The sequence below is a fragment of the Prosopis cineraria genome, unplaced genomic scaffold (genome assembly GCF_029017545.1).
Source record: "Prosopis cineraria cultivar Desert tree isolate PC_DT_omini unplaced genomic scaffold, ASM2901754v1 PC12, whole genome shotgun sequence".
Lineage (NCBI taxonomy): Eukaryota > Viridiplantae > Streptophyta > Magnoliopsida > Fabales > Fabaceae > Prosopis > Prosopis cineraria.
In genome coordinates, this window is record NW_026555343.1 from 967731 (window position 1) to 983595 (window position 15865).

The following is a 15865-nucleotide window of genomic DNA, read 5'->3' on the forward strand; positions in this document are numbered from 1 at the left end:
GTGACATCAATATTTTTTAATTTTTCTTAATCTCTAGGTCAAAAACTTTATATTGACCGTCATAATTATTCATACGTCATTCAGAGTATTAATTATTTATTTATACAGTGAATTTACGTCATTTTATTTTCCCATCAGCTTCAGGGGCATGAGGTTAAATAATTACTAAACTTTAATTGCCATCCATTTCTGTACGGAAAAAATCCATGCAGATCAACAAACAAGATATTTATAATTTTATATAATTCCATAGGCTACCTCACGTCAGACCCGGCTATCGCAACAACTTGCTCTGCGCTTTCACACTGTGAACGAGCTGCCCGTGAGGCATTCTCTACCGTCTCACCTCTTTTCCTTTCAACTAAAAGTCAAAATCTTCACTGTAAACTCAATGCCTTTTTTAAATCACTAGACGAAAATTCAATGACAGTTCACACGAAGTTTCCTCAGATTCAAACCAGGTATCCAAACTCTCTCAACATATAGACATTAATTTATTCTCTACCAACCCACCATCAAAGCACCAAAGATAACAGAGACAATTCAGAGCTCACCTCATTTCACATCCTGAATTTGCAGATTCCGCAGCTCACAAGTTTTTAGCAGTCTACCCAATACCAGGCTTATAACCAAGCTTTCTTTAAACTTTGTGCGTATATATAAATAGCAAGGGATCAGAGAGATTAGAGGCCATTCATACCTCAAGAAATTTGCTTGAGGTATCCCAGAGTTTTGGGGGCAGCCATGGCTACTATTCCCGTGGCTTACCAAGAGCATCTTCCTGCTTCTCCTGAATGGCTAAACAAAGGAGACAACGGATGGCAGATGACAGCAGCTACACTGGTGGGCATCCAAAGCATGCCAGGGCTTGTGATTCTGTATGCGAGCATCGTCAAGAAGAAATGGGCCGTCAACTCTGCTTTCATGGCTCTCTATGCCTTCGCTGCTGTCCTTATCTGTTGGGTGCTTGTTGGTTTCAGAATGGCCTTTGGAGACGAGCTCCTTCCCTTCTGGGGCAAGGGAGCCCCAGCTCTGGGTCAGAAGTTCCTCATAGCTCGAGCCAATGTCCCTGAAAGCACCCACCTCTACAGCAATGGCACTGTAGAAACACAAACCGTGCGGCCATTTTTTCCCATGGCTACTCTTGTCTATTTCCAGTTCACTTTTGCTGCTATCACGCTTATCTTGCTCGCCGGTTCGGTTCTTGGCCGCATGAACATTAAGGCCTGGATGGCTTTCGTCCCTCTCTGGCTCATTTTCTCATACACCGTAGGGGCATTCAGCTTGTGGGGCGGCGGATTCCTCTACCAGTGGGGCGTCATGGATTACTCCGGCGGTTATGTTATCCACCTCTCCTCCGGAATCGCCGGCTTCACCGCCGCATACTGGGTAAACAAAATTCCAGTCCCTTCCCGTGTCAGAAAGATTTTAGTATATATCAATCCCCCCAGGAAATCACGATTGCGATGCGAATAAACTAACTTCAGGTAGGACCGAGGCTGAAGAGCGACAGAGAGAGGTTTCCACCGAACAATGTGCTGCTGATGCTTGCAGGAGCAGGGCTTCTATGGATGGGTTGGTCGGGGTTCAACGGCGGAGCGCCGTACGCGGCAAGCGTTGACTCGTCGATGGCGGTGCTGAACACTAACATATGCGCAGCAACGAGCCTTCTGGTATGGACGACGCTGGACGTGGTGTTCTTCGGGAAGCCTTCGGTGATCGGAGCCGTTCAGGGCATGATGACCGGACTGGTTTGCATCACCCCCGGAGCAGGTACGCTACAGTACATCTTGATTGGAAGTTTATTGATACTAGTTTTATTAAATGTGATAAAAAAATATTACTTTGAAGGATGTGTAAATGTAATGATGAAATTTGAAAATGAGAGAGTTGCTGATTAAAAAATATCGCCGGCCACGTTATGGTGGTCCACGGAAGAGTGATTCATTTAAAAACAGTTAATGGAGAAAGGTTGAGGGTAGTGGGGGCAAATAAGGAAGGTGCAGGTTGACTATGATTTTCCAGAACTTTACTTTACTTTACGAAGATATTCCATTGATATTTTTGAGTGGATGTTAAAAAATAATGAAAAAGGAAAATATAATACAGGGTTGGTGCAGTCGTGGGCGGCTATAGTAATGGGAATTCTGTCCGGCAGCGTTCCATGGTTCACCATGATGATCCTTCACAAAAAATCTTCTCTCCTTCAACAGGTCCTCTTCCTCTTTTTTTTAATATTCATATTAATATTGGCTAAAACGAAGAATTAGAAAATGACTAATTCTTTCATTGAACTATTTTAGTTACATTTGATCCATAAATAAATTTGCTAAAATGAAATAGTCATTTTTTTATTTCGTTTTGATTAGTAACTCAATTAGAATAATCATTTTTAACATATAATAATTATTGAGAGCATATATATTATCTTGTCAAAAATCAAAGTGTTAGACGAGTTTTTAAAGACTAAATAACAGTTTTTTATGTTTTAACTTACTTTTTTTTAAGGAAAAATGATAATGATATCCTTCTGAATTATATCAATGATAATGCTATCTCTTAAAATATTATAATTTCACTCAAATTTTTAAAATTTTTTTGTCATTAATAAATTCATTTAAATGATCAAATTATCTTGGTAGCAATATTGAAATTTGAACATACGAAACTGTAATTTGTTCTTGCATTATTATAAATATAAAAAAATTATAATTATTTAAATAAAATTTGTGATTATTACTTGTTATTTTTAATCGCAATATAAGGATTTTTATTTTTAACAAGAATAATTTAATTATTTATATAAATTTATTAATGATAAAAAAGCTCCTAAAAATTTTAGTAAAATTATGACACTTTAAAAAGTTAATTTATCATTTATAGAATTTAAAAAAATTTTATTATCATTTTTTTCATGTCTAAGGATATATATATATATTGGTTTTTTTTTTTTTTCCTTGTATCTTGAATCTTGATAGAAATATAGTATTCTTTTAGTGCCTTTTGCTTTTTTTGCCACGCTTAATTAGAAAGCCACGGTTTATCCGCGGCGTTCCCTTCAACTAATTTCTTTCCTTTTTTTTTTTAATTTCATGAGACAATATTAATCCCATCATATAACATCACTCACAATATTGCATTATCATAAGTGCTTCATATCACGTCAATGCAACTACATGTCGAATTGTTGATATTATTTTAGCATAGAGCTTGATTTATTTATTGATATTCATATTAATGTATACATATACATACCAACAATAAAATACTTTTTCTTATAATTTCAAATGAACAATAAATAAAAATGCATATACACATCATGGATGTAGGTAGATGACACCCTGGGAGTATTTCACACGCACGCAGTGGCGGGGCTTTTGGGTGGCCTCCTGACTGGTCTCTTGGCGGAGCCGGAGCTTTGCCGGCTGATATTGCCGGTGACCAACTCGAGGGGCGCCTTCTATGGCGGCAGTGGCGGCATTCAGTTCGTGAAGCAGATTGTGGCAGCCCTATTTGTGGCGGGATGGAACCTGGTGTCCACCACCCTCATTCTTCTGGCCATTCGTCTCTTTATACCGCTGAGGATGCCGGACGAGCAGCTTGAGATCGGCGATGATGCCGTGCACGGCGAGGAGGCCTATGCACTTTGGGGTGACGGAGAGAGATATGAACCTAACAAGCATGGCTCCTCAGACATTCATGGATCTGCGGTGTCACCGTACGTGAGTGGTGCAAGAGGCGTTACCATTAATTTATAGAGACCATCATATTTTACCATTTAGAAATGTATATTTCTTGGATTTTTGGTCTTCGATGAATTTATGTATGTGTGAGATTTAAAATACGTGACATTTCCCACACATACATGAAATTTCCGACGTATGCTGTTTTATTTTTGTTGTAAATCTTTCTGCGTTTTCTGAAGTCAAAATTTAGGTGATTGTTCATACATGAATATGACGTGATCTTGATGAAGAAATCAAAAGAAAGAAATTATTCTTTTTTATTTTTATAGAGATATTTCAAATTAATTAAACTATATATTATTGTTTTGGAGTAGTCGTTCTTGAAGCAGCTAAAACTGCGAGATCCATCAACGCCTGGAAATTAAAGAAATTATTACTTTTAGGCTATGTTCAATAATTACCGTGGAAGAAAGAAGTCTCAAGGAAAAACAGACCAACGAAGAATTCCTTATCGTATATGTCTAAAATTATCAAAGAATATTGACACTGCCCTTTTAGGCTATGTTTTTAAGGAAAGTATGTCTTATTTGTGCGTCCTATCATAAAAGAAATAAGACAGTGCTATTTTGCCCTCACTTATAAAAATATTTGGATTATCTTATCCTTTGGAATTTTTAAGATCATCATTATTTTATATAAATATTTAAATAATGTTATTTCTGTTAAATTTTCACAACTTACAAATTCTCGCCCTTTTCATTTCCCTAAAAAACGAGTCCATTTTACATTAAAAAAAAAAAGCTTAATAATGCTGTCACGCTCTGTACTTTGAATCTCTCTTTTGTTTAGCCGGCATGATTTCAATGTTCACGTGAAACGTAGAAAATCCAAAAGAAGAATGTTCACATGGACACCTCTCTTAACATAAATTAAAATATTGGTTGGCTACACTATAAACTCTTTTTGCTAAATCCAATCTCATCAGTCCGTATGTTGAATCTACAAAGCAGCAATGTGACGAAAATGTGATTCTCTCAAATCCAAGCGCATTAAATGGTTTTGTGGGGCCATACTTGTCCTTTGTCCATGAAAACTCGAAACGTTACACGTAAGACCACCTTCATTGGCGGTCTCCCTTTCATTTTTGAAAAGTCTTCAGTTATCGCAGTCTCTTCGGACCACATGCCACGTCCCCGTCTTGCCATTTCTGGGATCGTCGTTCATGACACGCTCATCAACTTGCTTTACTCGCTTAGGCCCCATACTTTCAATTACTAATTGAAAATTATCAGATTGGCAGCTCCAAATAGGATATGAGACAGTGTGAATTAATTATATACTCACTCCCTCCTCTGATATTTAATACAAGATAAATTTTAAAAGTTGTCTTTAATATAAAGCAAAGTTAAAATAATTAATTTGATTTTCCAATTTTATCTTTGTTTATTTATCATATTTTAAATTTCTTGATAACAACTTATTATGACTATTAATTACATAGAAGGATAAAATTAAAAAATAATATATTTTTTAAATAAGTATGAAGTTGGTTAATTTTATTTTATATTAGGGATCGAAAAGAGTGGCTCATACATTTAAAGCTAGAGGTACTATTAAAATTATCAAATAATCGATACTTCTTGCCTGAAAGTATGTCTTCTTTACTTGGTACACGAAAATGTGCTTCCTATCATGAAAGAAACAAGGCATTGTCAATTTCGCCCTCACTTACAAAATATTTGAACTATTTTGTCCTTTCTTACATCTAAAATAGTTTCCTTTAATTTTTTAAAAAGAGTATTATTTTGTATAAATATTTGGATGTCATTTCTCTTAAAATTATTAGTTTTTTTTATGTCAGAATAGTAGTGTCTACGACTTGGAAGACTCAATTTGAGTGCATTTTTAACTTTAAATTCAAATTGATACAATTAATCAATTACGGTTCAGAACGCATACAGTGAAGAATCACCTCTTAATCATTATCCATCACCTTCCAACAATACAGTGGAGGTTGATTAAAAAAAGAAAATGAAAAACTTTACCTAGTTAGAATTATTGATAGCTAACATATGACCACAGCCATTAGCCTCTCTAAACATAAAAGACAAGGAAATATAGCAATTCTTAAACCAACGAAATTTAGCATAGTCAATTATATCTCTAGACGGGGGTAAAGCAGACTGTGTAAGAAGATTCAGGACCTCTGTACAATCCGTAAAAACATTAATATATTGGAGCTCCATTTAGAGAACCTCAAAGGCTAAGAGAACAGACAGATGCTTCATCTGTGGCCAAAAATCTGAAAGCTTCTAAGGCACCATAAATCCCAGCGTATATATCCGAACGGAATGTTCCAGGGGATGTGTTCTAATTTACGGGTCCAACCAAAGGACCGATGTCCCCCAAAATGTCACTCTCCCAAATCCTCAAATGGGCTTGTGGGGCCCCGACACGTTCTTCGTCTTTTGAAATGATGCAAATAATTTCATGAAGAAAAATGATATCCGCCAAGAGCATCTATCATCACCTTCTTCGGAACTTGGAACTCTCCCTCGGACTTTTTAAAAGTCTTCAGTTACCGCAGCCGCTTGAGACCACGTGCGACGCCAGTCTTTAACGTCATTTCTCGGATCATGGCATCCCTTCGAAGTTCAAACCGCGCCCAAGACATTCCACCATGGCATCCTTTTATCTTTGCATATAAAATATTTTTAATTAAATTATATAAATTAATAAAAATTAATTATTTACTTAGATATATAATAATATTTTAATTTTACTTTTAATTATTATAAATAAAAAGATGAATATCTTTTTTTAAAGTAAATGAATACTTTTTTTTTCTATTCTAATGAAGTAAGGTTATAATTCATTTATTAAAAAAAATATGCTAACAACTTTTCATAGTTAAAAATAACTTTTTTTAAAAAAAACCTCTCACATATAGATATGTATAGATATGAAGGGAGAAGATAGTTCATATTTTTTAAATCATAGTTTTTTTTTCTAATTTTTTTTATCATTTTTTTTTACTCATCAAGGTAAAAACATACTCTAAACTCAAAAAATACTTATAAAAAATTTACAAATTATTCACTAACAAAATCCTTACATCAAAAATAAGATTTAAATCCATAACTTTGTCGGTTATGCCAAACATTAAAAACTGTCACATTATTCATATATTACAAACAGTGCTGTTTGGCATAACATTATGTTTTATAGATATTGATTTGATTTTTTCAGAAAAAAATTGCACCACAAGCCAATATAAAATTATAAATCCATCATGTTCTTGATTAATATGATGGGCCGAAGTTACAGAGTATTACAGCAAATATATCCTACAGGGTAAACCGATTATTGGCATCTCGGTGAAAAAATATGATAATTTAAAATACGGCCGTGAATCGAAACTAAATAATAACAATGACACATGTTACAACCATGAAAATAGTGAAATGAATATAAAATCAAAATGCAACAATGAATCTAACTTCTAAGGAGTAGGTTTATCTTGTAAATATTTTATCTAAATCAAGCTACAAATTCGAACCTTGAATTTATAAGCAAGGCCCAATAATATGGCGTTGATCAGGCTTTATAGTTGAGCGTGTCATACAATTTCCAATACGACCAGAGCAACTATCAATCGAACTGCTCCCAATCTTGAGTTACCCTGGTTGAAGTTGAAGACGATGACGTTGAGGGTGGGGTGTTCCCATTTCCCTGCTCAGAGTCGAAGGTCTCCCATTTGGTTGTTACTGACACGCTGTTGCTGAAACCATGAAAGGGATTGCCATTTCTTGACTTTAAAGAATCTAATGTATCCACGTAATTCTGCACACGACACACCTGTTGAAGGGTGGCAAAGTTGATCTTCAGGCTTTCAAATTATAATAAGAGATGATGCATTAATCAAATACAGGTAATAACAGCAATGTGAAGGTCACAACTGTGACAATATAGTTGAGCAGTGAAACTATGCATCCCTTCATTCCCAATGGTTGCTAGGTAAAATCAGAAATTGGTGTCTAAATAAATACTCAAAAAAAGAAAAAGAAAAGACAAAAAAAATTGCTGAGAAGACAAAAACAACACATAAATGAGGACAAGATTACTTTTAATAGCCCTATGGGAAGAGTCAAGAGGGTTAACAACTAATCTTACCATGAGAGGTTTGGCCGAATTTTAAAAGATTTTACTCTACCTCCTCAGTTGTTGCAGATTCATCCCTCAAAAATGCACAAAACATAGTTGCCGAAGGACATGGAGGTACCATGAACCTCCATTAAAGAATACAACTTCAATTTTTTCATTGTAACTTGACATTACTTACTCGCCTACAAATGGTAAACATATTGCATCTGCACCTATTTGCTATATTACTTCAGTTTATTTTTTCACTTTTAATAAGAATTTCTGCTAGCTTCAATTCATTGAATCATACTGCTAAATTATGATGGGAAAGAAGTTACGAAGTCTCATGATAAGCACAAACAATTTTCATGAACATGATGGCACAATATTGAGCAATACTGCACGTCTGCATCAATTCAAACAAACCGTTGCACATTATTCCACAACCTGCTTTATAATTTACAATAAAACGAAAAGAAACTATACATTTCCCCCTGTGCAATGAACGTGACATAACAACATAAATTTTCTTGAAAACTGTACTCATCTTTTTAAGACTTGAACCCTTTAAAATATGTAGAGAAATATTGAACAAATAGAAGGCAAAAAAATGTTGCAGGGAACCCCAAAAGAGTTGCAATACTCGTGGTTTGTGAGTAGGGCAACCTCTTATGTATTTAACATTTTATATTAGTATTGATAGTCATCCCTAACTCCGCCTATGTTTATAGCCGGTCCCAAGCTCGGGTAAAGGAGGAGGGTTGTGTTAGGCCATCAACAGCCAATGTAAAAATTTGTTGAATCTATCATGAACATGGACAATAGACGTTATAATATTAATGCTAGGTCGTTGCCTGTAAGTAACGCGCTGCATGGCTCGAGTACAGTGATAAGTGAGTTAGAGCCGCTGCATCGGCGCCCGGATGTAGTGTTAAATGAGCAAGGGCTACCGCGTCATTCTGGACGCACGCGGCTAAAGAAGTTAGTCCATAAGAGCAAAATTAGATTTGGTACTTGGAATGTTGGGACATTAAATTGTAAATCTGTAGAGGTTGTAGGAGTTATGATTCAAAGGAAAATCAATATCCTTTGCTTACAAGAAACAAAATGGCATGGAGAAGAAGCTAAGGATATTCAAGGTTTCAAACTTTGGTATACAGGAAAAGTAAGTGCACGCAATGGAGTAGGCATCATTATAGATAAGGAGTGGAAGAAGAACGTTGTAGAAGTTAGCAGAATTGGAGACAGAATTATTTCTTTAAAAATGATAATTGGACGTGAGACTGTTAATATTGTTAGTGCTTATGCGCCGCAAGTCGGGACAGAAGCCAGTCTTAAGGAATTATTTTGGAAGGATTTGGAGGGGTTGATTCGACACATACCACAGAGTGAAAAGATTTTTATTGGAGGAGACTTTAATGGGCATGTCGGGAGGGAAGCTGGTCAGTATGCGAGGGTGCATGGTGGTTTTGGTTTTGGAGAGCTAAACAATGAAGGACAAACTCTTCTTGATTTCTCATTGGCGTATGATTTTAAGATTGCCAACACTTGTTTCAAGAAGAGAGATGAGCATCTCATCACTTACAAAAGTGGAGCCTCAAGGTCGCAGATTGATTTTCTTTTGGTTAGGAACACAGCTAGAAAACTTTGTAAAAATTGTAAGGTGATTCCCGGAGATGCTGTAACGACACAACATAGGGTCCTAGTCCTTGATGTGTGTATTATGAGTAAAATCCAAAAACGTCGACAAGTAGTAACACCAAGGATTGGTGGTGGCAATTAAAAGGTGAGAAGCAAGATATTTTCAAGCGAAATCTTTTGGATAAAGGAATTTGGGATTCTCAGGGAAGTGCTAACATCATATGGGAGGATATGGCTAAAAAGATACGGGAGGTTGCAAAAGTAGTTTTGGAAGAATCGAAAGGTTCTGGTCCGAGAGATAAGGAGTCTTGGTGGTGGAATAATAGTGTACAGGACAAAATCAAGTATAAGAAGAACTGTTTTAAAGCCATACATTTGTGTAACAATGAGGAAAATTGGGAGAGGTACCGTATGGCTAAGAAGGAAACTAAGAGAGCTGTGGGTGAAGCTCGTTCTAAAGCTTTTGAAGAATTTTATAAGAACCTTGAGACGAAGGAAGGAGAGCAAAATATTTATAAGATTGCCAAGAGTAGGGAAAGAAAATCAAGAGATCTAGAACAGGTAAGGTGTATTAAGGATGAAGAGGGAAGAATTTTAGTTACAGATGATGAAATTAAAAATAGATGAGAGACTTATTTTTCTAAACTTTTCAATGATGGAGAGGATTCATCTAGTAACTTGGAGGATTTAGTAACTGGTGAAGGAGAACAAAATTTGTCATTCTATTGAAAAATACGTGATAAGGAGGTAAAGGAAGCTCTTAAGAAAATGGCAAATGGTAGAGCCAACGGACCTGATTGTATATCTATCGAAGCATGGAAATATTTAGGTGAAGAAGGGGTGAGATGGTTAATTAAGTTATTTAATGTGATTTTACGATCCAAGAAAATGCCTGATGAGTGGAGGAGAAGTACATTAATTCCTATTTATAAAAATAAAGGAGATATTCAGAATTGTACTAACTATAGAGGGATTAAACTCATGAGCCACACAATGAAATTGTGGGAGAAAGTAATTGAGCACAGGTTGAGATTGGAGACAAGTATTTCTGAGAATCAATTTGGTTTTATGCCAGGTAGATCAACTACAGAGGCGATTTATCTACTAAGGGGATTAATGGAAAAGTATCGTTGTAAAGATAAAGATCTACACATGGTTTTTATTGATTTGGAAAAAGCTTATGATCGTATACGAAGAGAAGTGCTTTGAAAAGCGTTGGAAAAAAAAGAGTACGGATTGCTTATATAAAAGCCATACAAGATATGTATGAGGGGGTAAAAACTAGTATAAGAACGCCTAGTGGTCAAACAAAGGATTTTCCTATAAAGATTGGACTACATCAGGGATCATCTCTGAGTCCTTATTTGTTTAACTTGATTTTAAATATTTTGACGGAACATATTCAAGAGGAAATCCCGAAATGTATGCTCTTCGCGGATGATATAGTTCTTATAGCAGAAACAAGAGAAGAGGTTAATTGCAAACTTGAGTTATGGAGGAGGACATTGGAGTCGAAAGGTTTTCGTCTGAGTAGAAGTAAGACGGAATATTTATATTGTAAATTTGGTAAAGAACTATTCGAAAATAATTTGGAAGTAAAATTAGGAGATCAAATTATACCTCAAGTGGAAAAGTTTAGATATTTGGGAGCCATTATTCAAAATGATGGCGAAATCAATGGAGATATTTCACATAGAATTCAAGCTGGGTGGTTTAATTGGAGAAAAGCTAAAGGAGTTATTTGTGACCGTAAGGTGCCTAATAAACTTAAAGGAAAGTTTTATCGTACTGCTATCAGACCGGCAATGTTATATAGTAGTGAATGCTGGGCTCTAACGAGACAACAAGAGCATAAAGTTGGAGTAGCAGAGATGAGAATGTTACGATGGATGTGCGGACATACACGTAAAGATAAAATTCGAAATGAGCACATACGTGAAAAAGTGAGGGTGGCACCTATTGAGGAAAAAATGGTAGAAAATCGGTTGAGATGGTTTGGGCATGTACAAAGAAGACCAAGGGAGGCACCAGTGAGAAGAGTGGAACATATAACTTTGAGTCCGATTAAGAGAGGTAGAGGAAGGCCTAAGAGAATACTCTTGAAAGTTGTTGAACGTGATCTCTTAATTAATAATATTTCTAAAAGCTTGATAAATGATAGAGCACAATGGCATCTTGCAATCCATGTAGCCGACCCCACCTAGTGGGATAAAGACTTGTTGTTGTTGTTGTTGTATTGATAGTCATCCCCGACTTACCAGCACAGGGGATCACATTAATAAGAAAATTCCATCAATCAGAGACAAAAAATTTCAATCCACAATAACACCACATATTCTACCTCAGCATCCATGGCTTACCAATATAGAGGATCACATGAATAAGGAAAATGCATTGATCTCACAAAAAGAGTCAAAATTTCAATTCAGTAACAATAACACCATGTATTCTACCTCAGCTTTCCTCTGCAACTTTGCTTCACCCTCAGCCTCAATACCATCCAGTTTCAGCAGTTGCCTCATAAGTAACTCAGTCAAGACAAGAAACTCATTCTCAGAAACCTGGAGCCCCCCATCAACGGCCGTTTTTATGGCAACCACCTGGAAAACTTAAATAATTTAGATGATAATTCTCCAGCTACAATGTTTCTGTAACACTTATATTGGAGATAAAGGTGCTCACCCTCTCTGAGAGCTTGTCCACCTCTACTTTGACTCCAGCAATATCTTCAGACGCTTTTGAAATCTCTCTGTCCTTTGTAATTTCCTCATGTTTCTTCTCTCTGCTATTAGCATCATCCAAGAGCAAAATCTTTGACTTGTCCTTCACACCTTCAATGTGCAAGTGTTCTTCATCCTCTTTTTCCTTTCCTCTAAAGAAAAGCCGCTGCTCTTGAGGATCTAAACCAGTTGTATGCATAAGCAGATTCTTGACATCCCCTGTTATCAAGTTACCCAAAGGATATGTGCACAAAAATCAGTGAGAACGTAATATATCCCTTAGCACATGCGTCTTTTAAGGCAAGCACCACTTTTCCAAAAAGACTTCAGATGAACAATCAGTCAATACCATGATTATGGGCAAAAACATCAATATGCTTTCTTCATATATGAGTAGGATAAAAAATCAAGTCAAAGTAACATTTTTATCAATGTACATTGCTTTGAGTCCAAGAACTTCCAATCATATTATGGTTCTCGCATGATTGTATTTTACCACGAAAGAAAACAAGTCCTTCTATTAACTCTTATTTCAGAATTTTAGAAATTATTGGAATAGCATATTTTTATTTTCTAAATAACACTGAAACATGACAAATGCACAAATATCACCAATTTAAGGTGTCTTGTCTAAATCTTGAAGGCAGAACTATGGGAGCATTTCAGCAAATATTGTTGAGCTAGTGAAATCAACTCAAAATTTTTAGCCATTATAAGAAAATATTAGAATGTGTATTAGCTCCTATAATTTTCTTCAGAGATATTATATTACCTCTCTCACACCAAGTTCGTTTACTTCGAGATTGATAACTACCATTACACACGTTCTCACTAATTTTTATTGGCTATGTGAGAAAAATTATGATGTTTTCCATAGGATTTAAAATTTCATCTAGTATCGCAAACATATCCTTCTAAACAGATTCTCCACTCACCTTAACATTAGAATTCCAATTTACACCTAGAAAAAGAAAGCAATACCCCTCCCTTCTGCTAGCATTGTCCATGAACAATTGGACAGAAAAGTTCAGTATCTTAAACTGAATATACTATTAAACTCAGATACAAATGAAATCATCAAAGAATGATACTATACTTTACACAAGAAAACGCAATGTCCATAATGGAATATCAATTTATGGTATCCAAAAATAAATAGCAATTTAAATTCTTCACCCACATATTAATTTATAATACATGATTTATAGCACTGAATCCAACAAAACAACAGCAGTCCCAATCCCAAGAAGCTCCCACCTTAAGCTGTTGGACATATCATACAAGACCAAAGACCAATATGAAACACTGTTATCCTGCAGAGTCCCAAAATCCAGCTCGCCGAGGACTTAACAAGCAGGATTACAGGGCATCATGCTGGCATGGTGACACAACAAAATATGTAGCCTGTTTTTAAAACGCTGCAATTTCCTATCCGAAGACTCGATGTAGCTTTCCAAGTTCAAGATGAATTAAAACGTGCAATCAAATTCGATGCTTCAAATTCAAGAGTAATTGAAGAAACACCTAAAAGGAAGACAGGAGGAACTTACAGAAAGTAGATTGAGCTGGGAGCTGAACCTCGTGCAGAGATGAACCATGAGAGACATTAATCTTGATCATGGGCACACCAGGAGAAGAAGAAGTTATATTACTATCATCTTCAACACCCAACTTGGGTCCTTGGAAGAATGCTCCGACGCGATTCATGTCTCTACTTATGGACTGGTCGTTCTGCGCCGCCGGTGACGTCTGATTCATCAGACTCCAGTCAATTCCAAAGTTACAGGAAACGAAACGATTCCGAGATTAAAATGGAAGAGAATTTTTGAGTAAGCTAACGAAGTGGACAGAGTTTGACAAGACGCAGAGATGGTAGCAGCGAGAAGAGGAGGAAAAGGGTTTGGAGAGGAGGGACGGAAAGTGAATGCCCGGATGGGTTGAAAAATTGAACTCATATAGTTCGGTTCAGAAAAGCGTCTTGTTTGGTTTCATTTTCGTACAATCCTAAACGGCTAAACCCTTAATTTCATAATAAATAAAAAAATTTTAAAAAAAAACTTCCACGGTTAACTTTTAAACGTTGATAATATATTCTTTAATATTAATTTATTTAAATTTAATTTTTAAAATAATAATAATTAACATAAAATCATTAAATGAAAAAAAAATATTTTATAAAATTAAAGGATAAAATTAAAATTAATTAAGAAACACTCGACAAGCACGACTTAACTTTATTATTGTTTTTTCCTCTCCAATGTTTCTTGTTTTAATCTTAGACAATCATGATATTTTTAATAGAAACATTTGAAATGGCACTTGCCTCAAAGCCTTCAAGTTCATGGGATCTTAAAGGAGTCTCTGGGTATATTATGCAATCATATGGTTCAGTAAAAGTTCATGCAAAAAGTTCCAAGGGTCTGAAAGGAAGCTCAGTAAAAGAATTCTGCAAAATTAGATATTCTTCAATCATATAGTTATACAATTGTTTTTGAGCAAAAGCAGTCGATTTTATCAATATCCAAAGAATTATTACACTCACTAATCAGACTCAAGAAAGCAAGAAAACCCTCTAGTATAAGACTCCAAAAAACCACCCAGATACAACTTCCCAATCCCATATAGTTATACATTTTAAAGAAGAAATAACAGGGATGTGGGGTGTATATTTTATACAATCTTTTCAAAGATTAACCAAAAAAAAAAAAGCAGCTGAACTCAAGCTTTGCTTGCCACTTGAAACTCAAAAAACATATTAGGAAAAAAAAAAAGGAAAAAGCAGCTTAGTTACAAGATGGTTGGGGGAGGAAAATTTGATTAAAAGATGGGCAGAGAACATGCAAATGTTCCCCCGAATTGCAGGAATATAGGTTGTCAAGTGAAAAGTAATAGTACAAGAAGGGTGATTGAAGGTGGCAGAGGGCAATAAACACGGCATTTCTTGCTTTTGAATGGGATTGACGTTATAGAATTCTCATCATGTAGTAACTCAAGTGAAAAATCTTCAAGAGACATTCATCAATTCGATCCATTCTCCGTACGAATCAATTAATAAATTTGTGTGTGTAGGTACGTATGTTAGTTAAAACCTTCACATCTCAGACAATTCTTTTGGTGCCTTCTGTTCTGAACTCTTGTGGACATTTGAAGAGAGATTAAGACAATCCACCATCCACCGAAATTGGGTCAGGTTGTAATGTCAAGAAAACTCTGCGGAAGAAAATGACCCGTTTGGAGCATGACGCTTTCCAGTAATTTTTTAACCAACTTGAATATATTAAAATAAATATCTATTTCAAACCCAGCGGCCATATCTTTCACTTCTTTACCTTTAATTTAGATGAAGAGAAAAATAAAGAGAAGAAAATATTAGGAAAAAATTTCAAAAAAAATGACCTTTTTTAATCATTTTTTAAAGTTTTTGTTTCTAATATTCTCTCATACTTATTTTTCTCTCATTTTTTCCATATCCAAACAAACTGTTATCTGACAGTTAGGATCAGGACCCTCAGTTTTTATACTCACATTTCGTTTGCATATGATGTGATCTGAGACTGAGAATAGTTCAGAAAATTCGGTTGGTCCAACTTGTAGCGTAAGTAGTTATGTTACTCGGACACGGCACTAATATGCGATGTTAATAAAATTTATGCAAACATTTAAATCATTAATGAT

At 35.5% G+C, this 15865-nt stretch overlaps 2 protein-coding genes across 2 annotated transcripts; one reads left to right on the top strand and one right to left on the bottom strand.

Moving 5' to 3' along the window:
• The first annotated feature begins 333 nt into the window (after nucleotides 1–333).
• LOC129287711 (ammonium transporter 2-like) lies at nucleotides 334–4012 on the top strand. The gene is made up of 4 exons (XM_054923935.1): nucleotides 334–1389; nucleotides 1488–1773; nucleotides 2110–2213; nucleotides 3330–4012. The coding sequence occupies exons 1-4, from the start codon at nucleotides 745–747 to the stop codon at nucleotides 3756–3758; spliced, it is 1464 nt and encodes a 487-aa protein (XP_054779910.1). The 5' UTR covers nucleotides 334–744; the 3' UTR covers nucleotides 3759–4012.
• Nucleotides 4013–6960: 2948 nt separating this feature from the next.
• On the bottom strand, nucleotides 6961–14126 carry LOC129288055 (BAG family molecular chaperone regulator 4-like). Its single transcript, XM_054924379.1, has 4 exons — nucleotides 13741–14126; nucleotides 12153–12409; nucleotides 11924–12070; nucleotides 6961–7544 (listed from the first exon to the last, which is right to left on the bottom strand). Exons 1-4 carry the CDS (start codon nucleotides 13946–13948, stop codon nucleotides 7338–7340), a joined length of 819 nt encoding a protein of 272 aa, XP_054780354.1. The 5' UTR covers nucleotides 13949–14126; the 3' UTR covers nucleotides 6961–7337.
• Between the last annotated feature and the right edge of the window lie 1739 nt (nucleotides 14127–15865).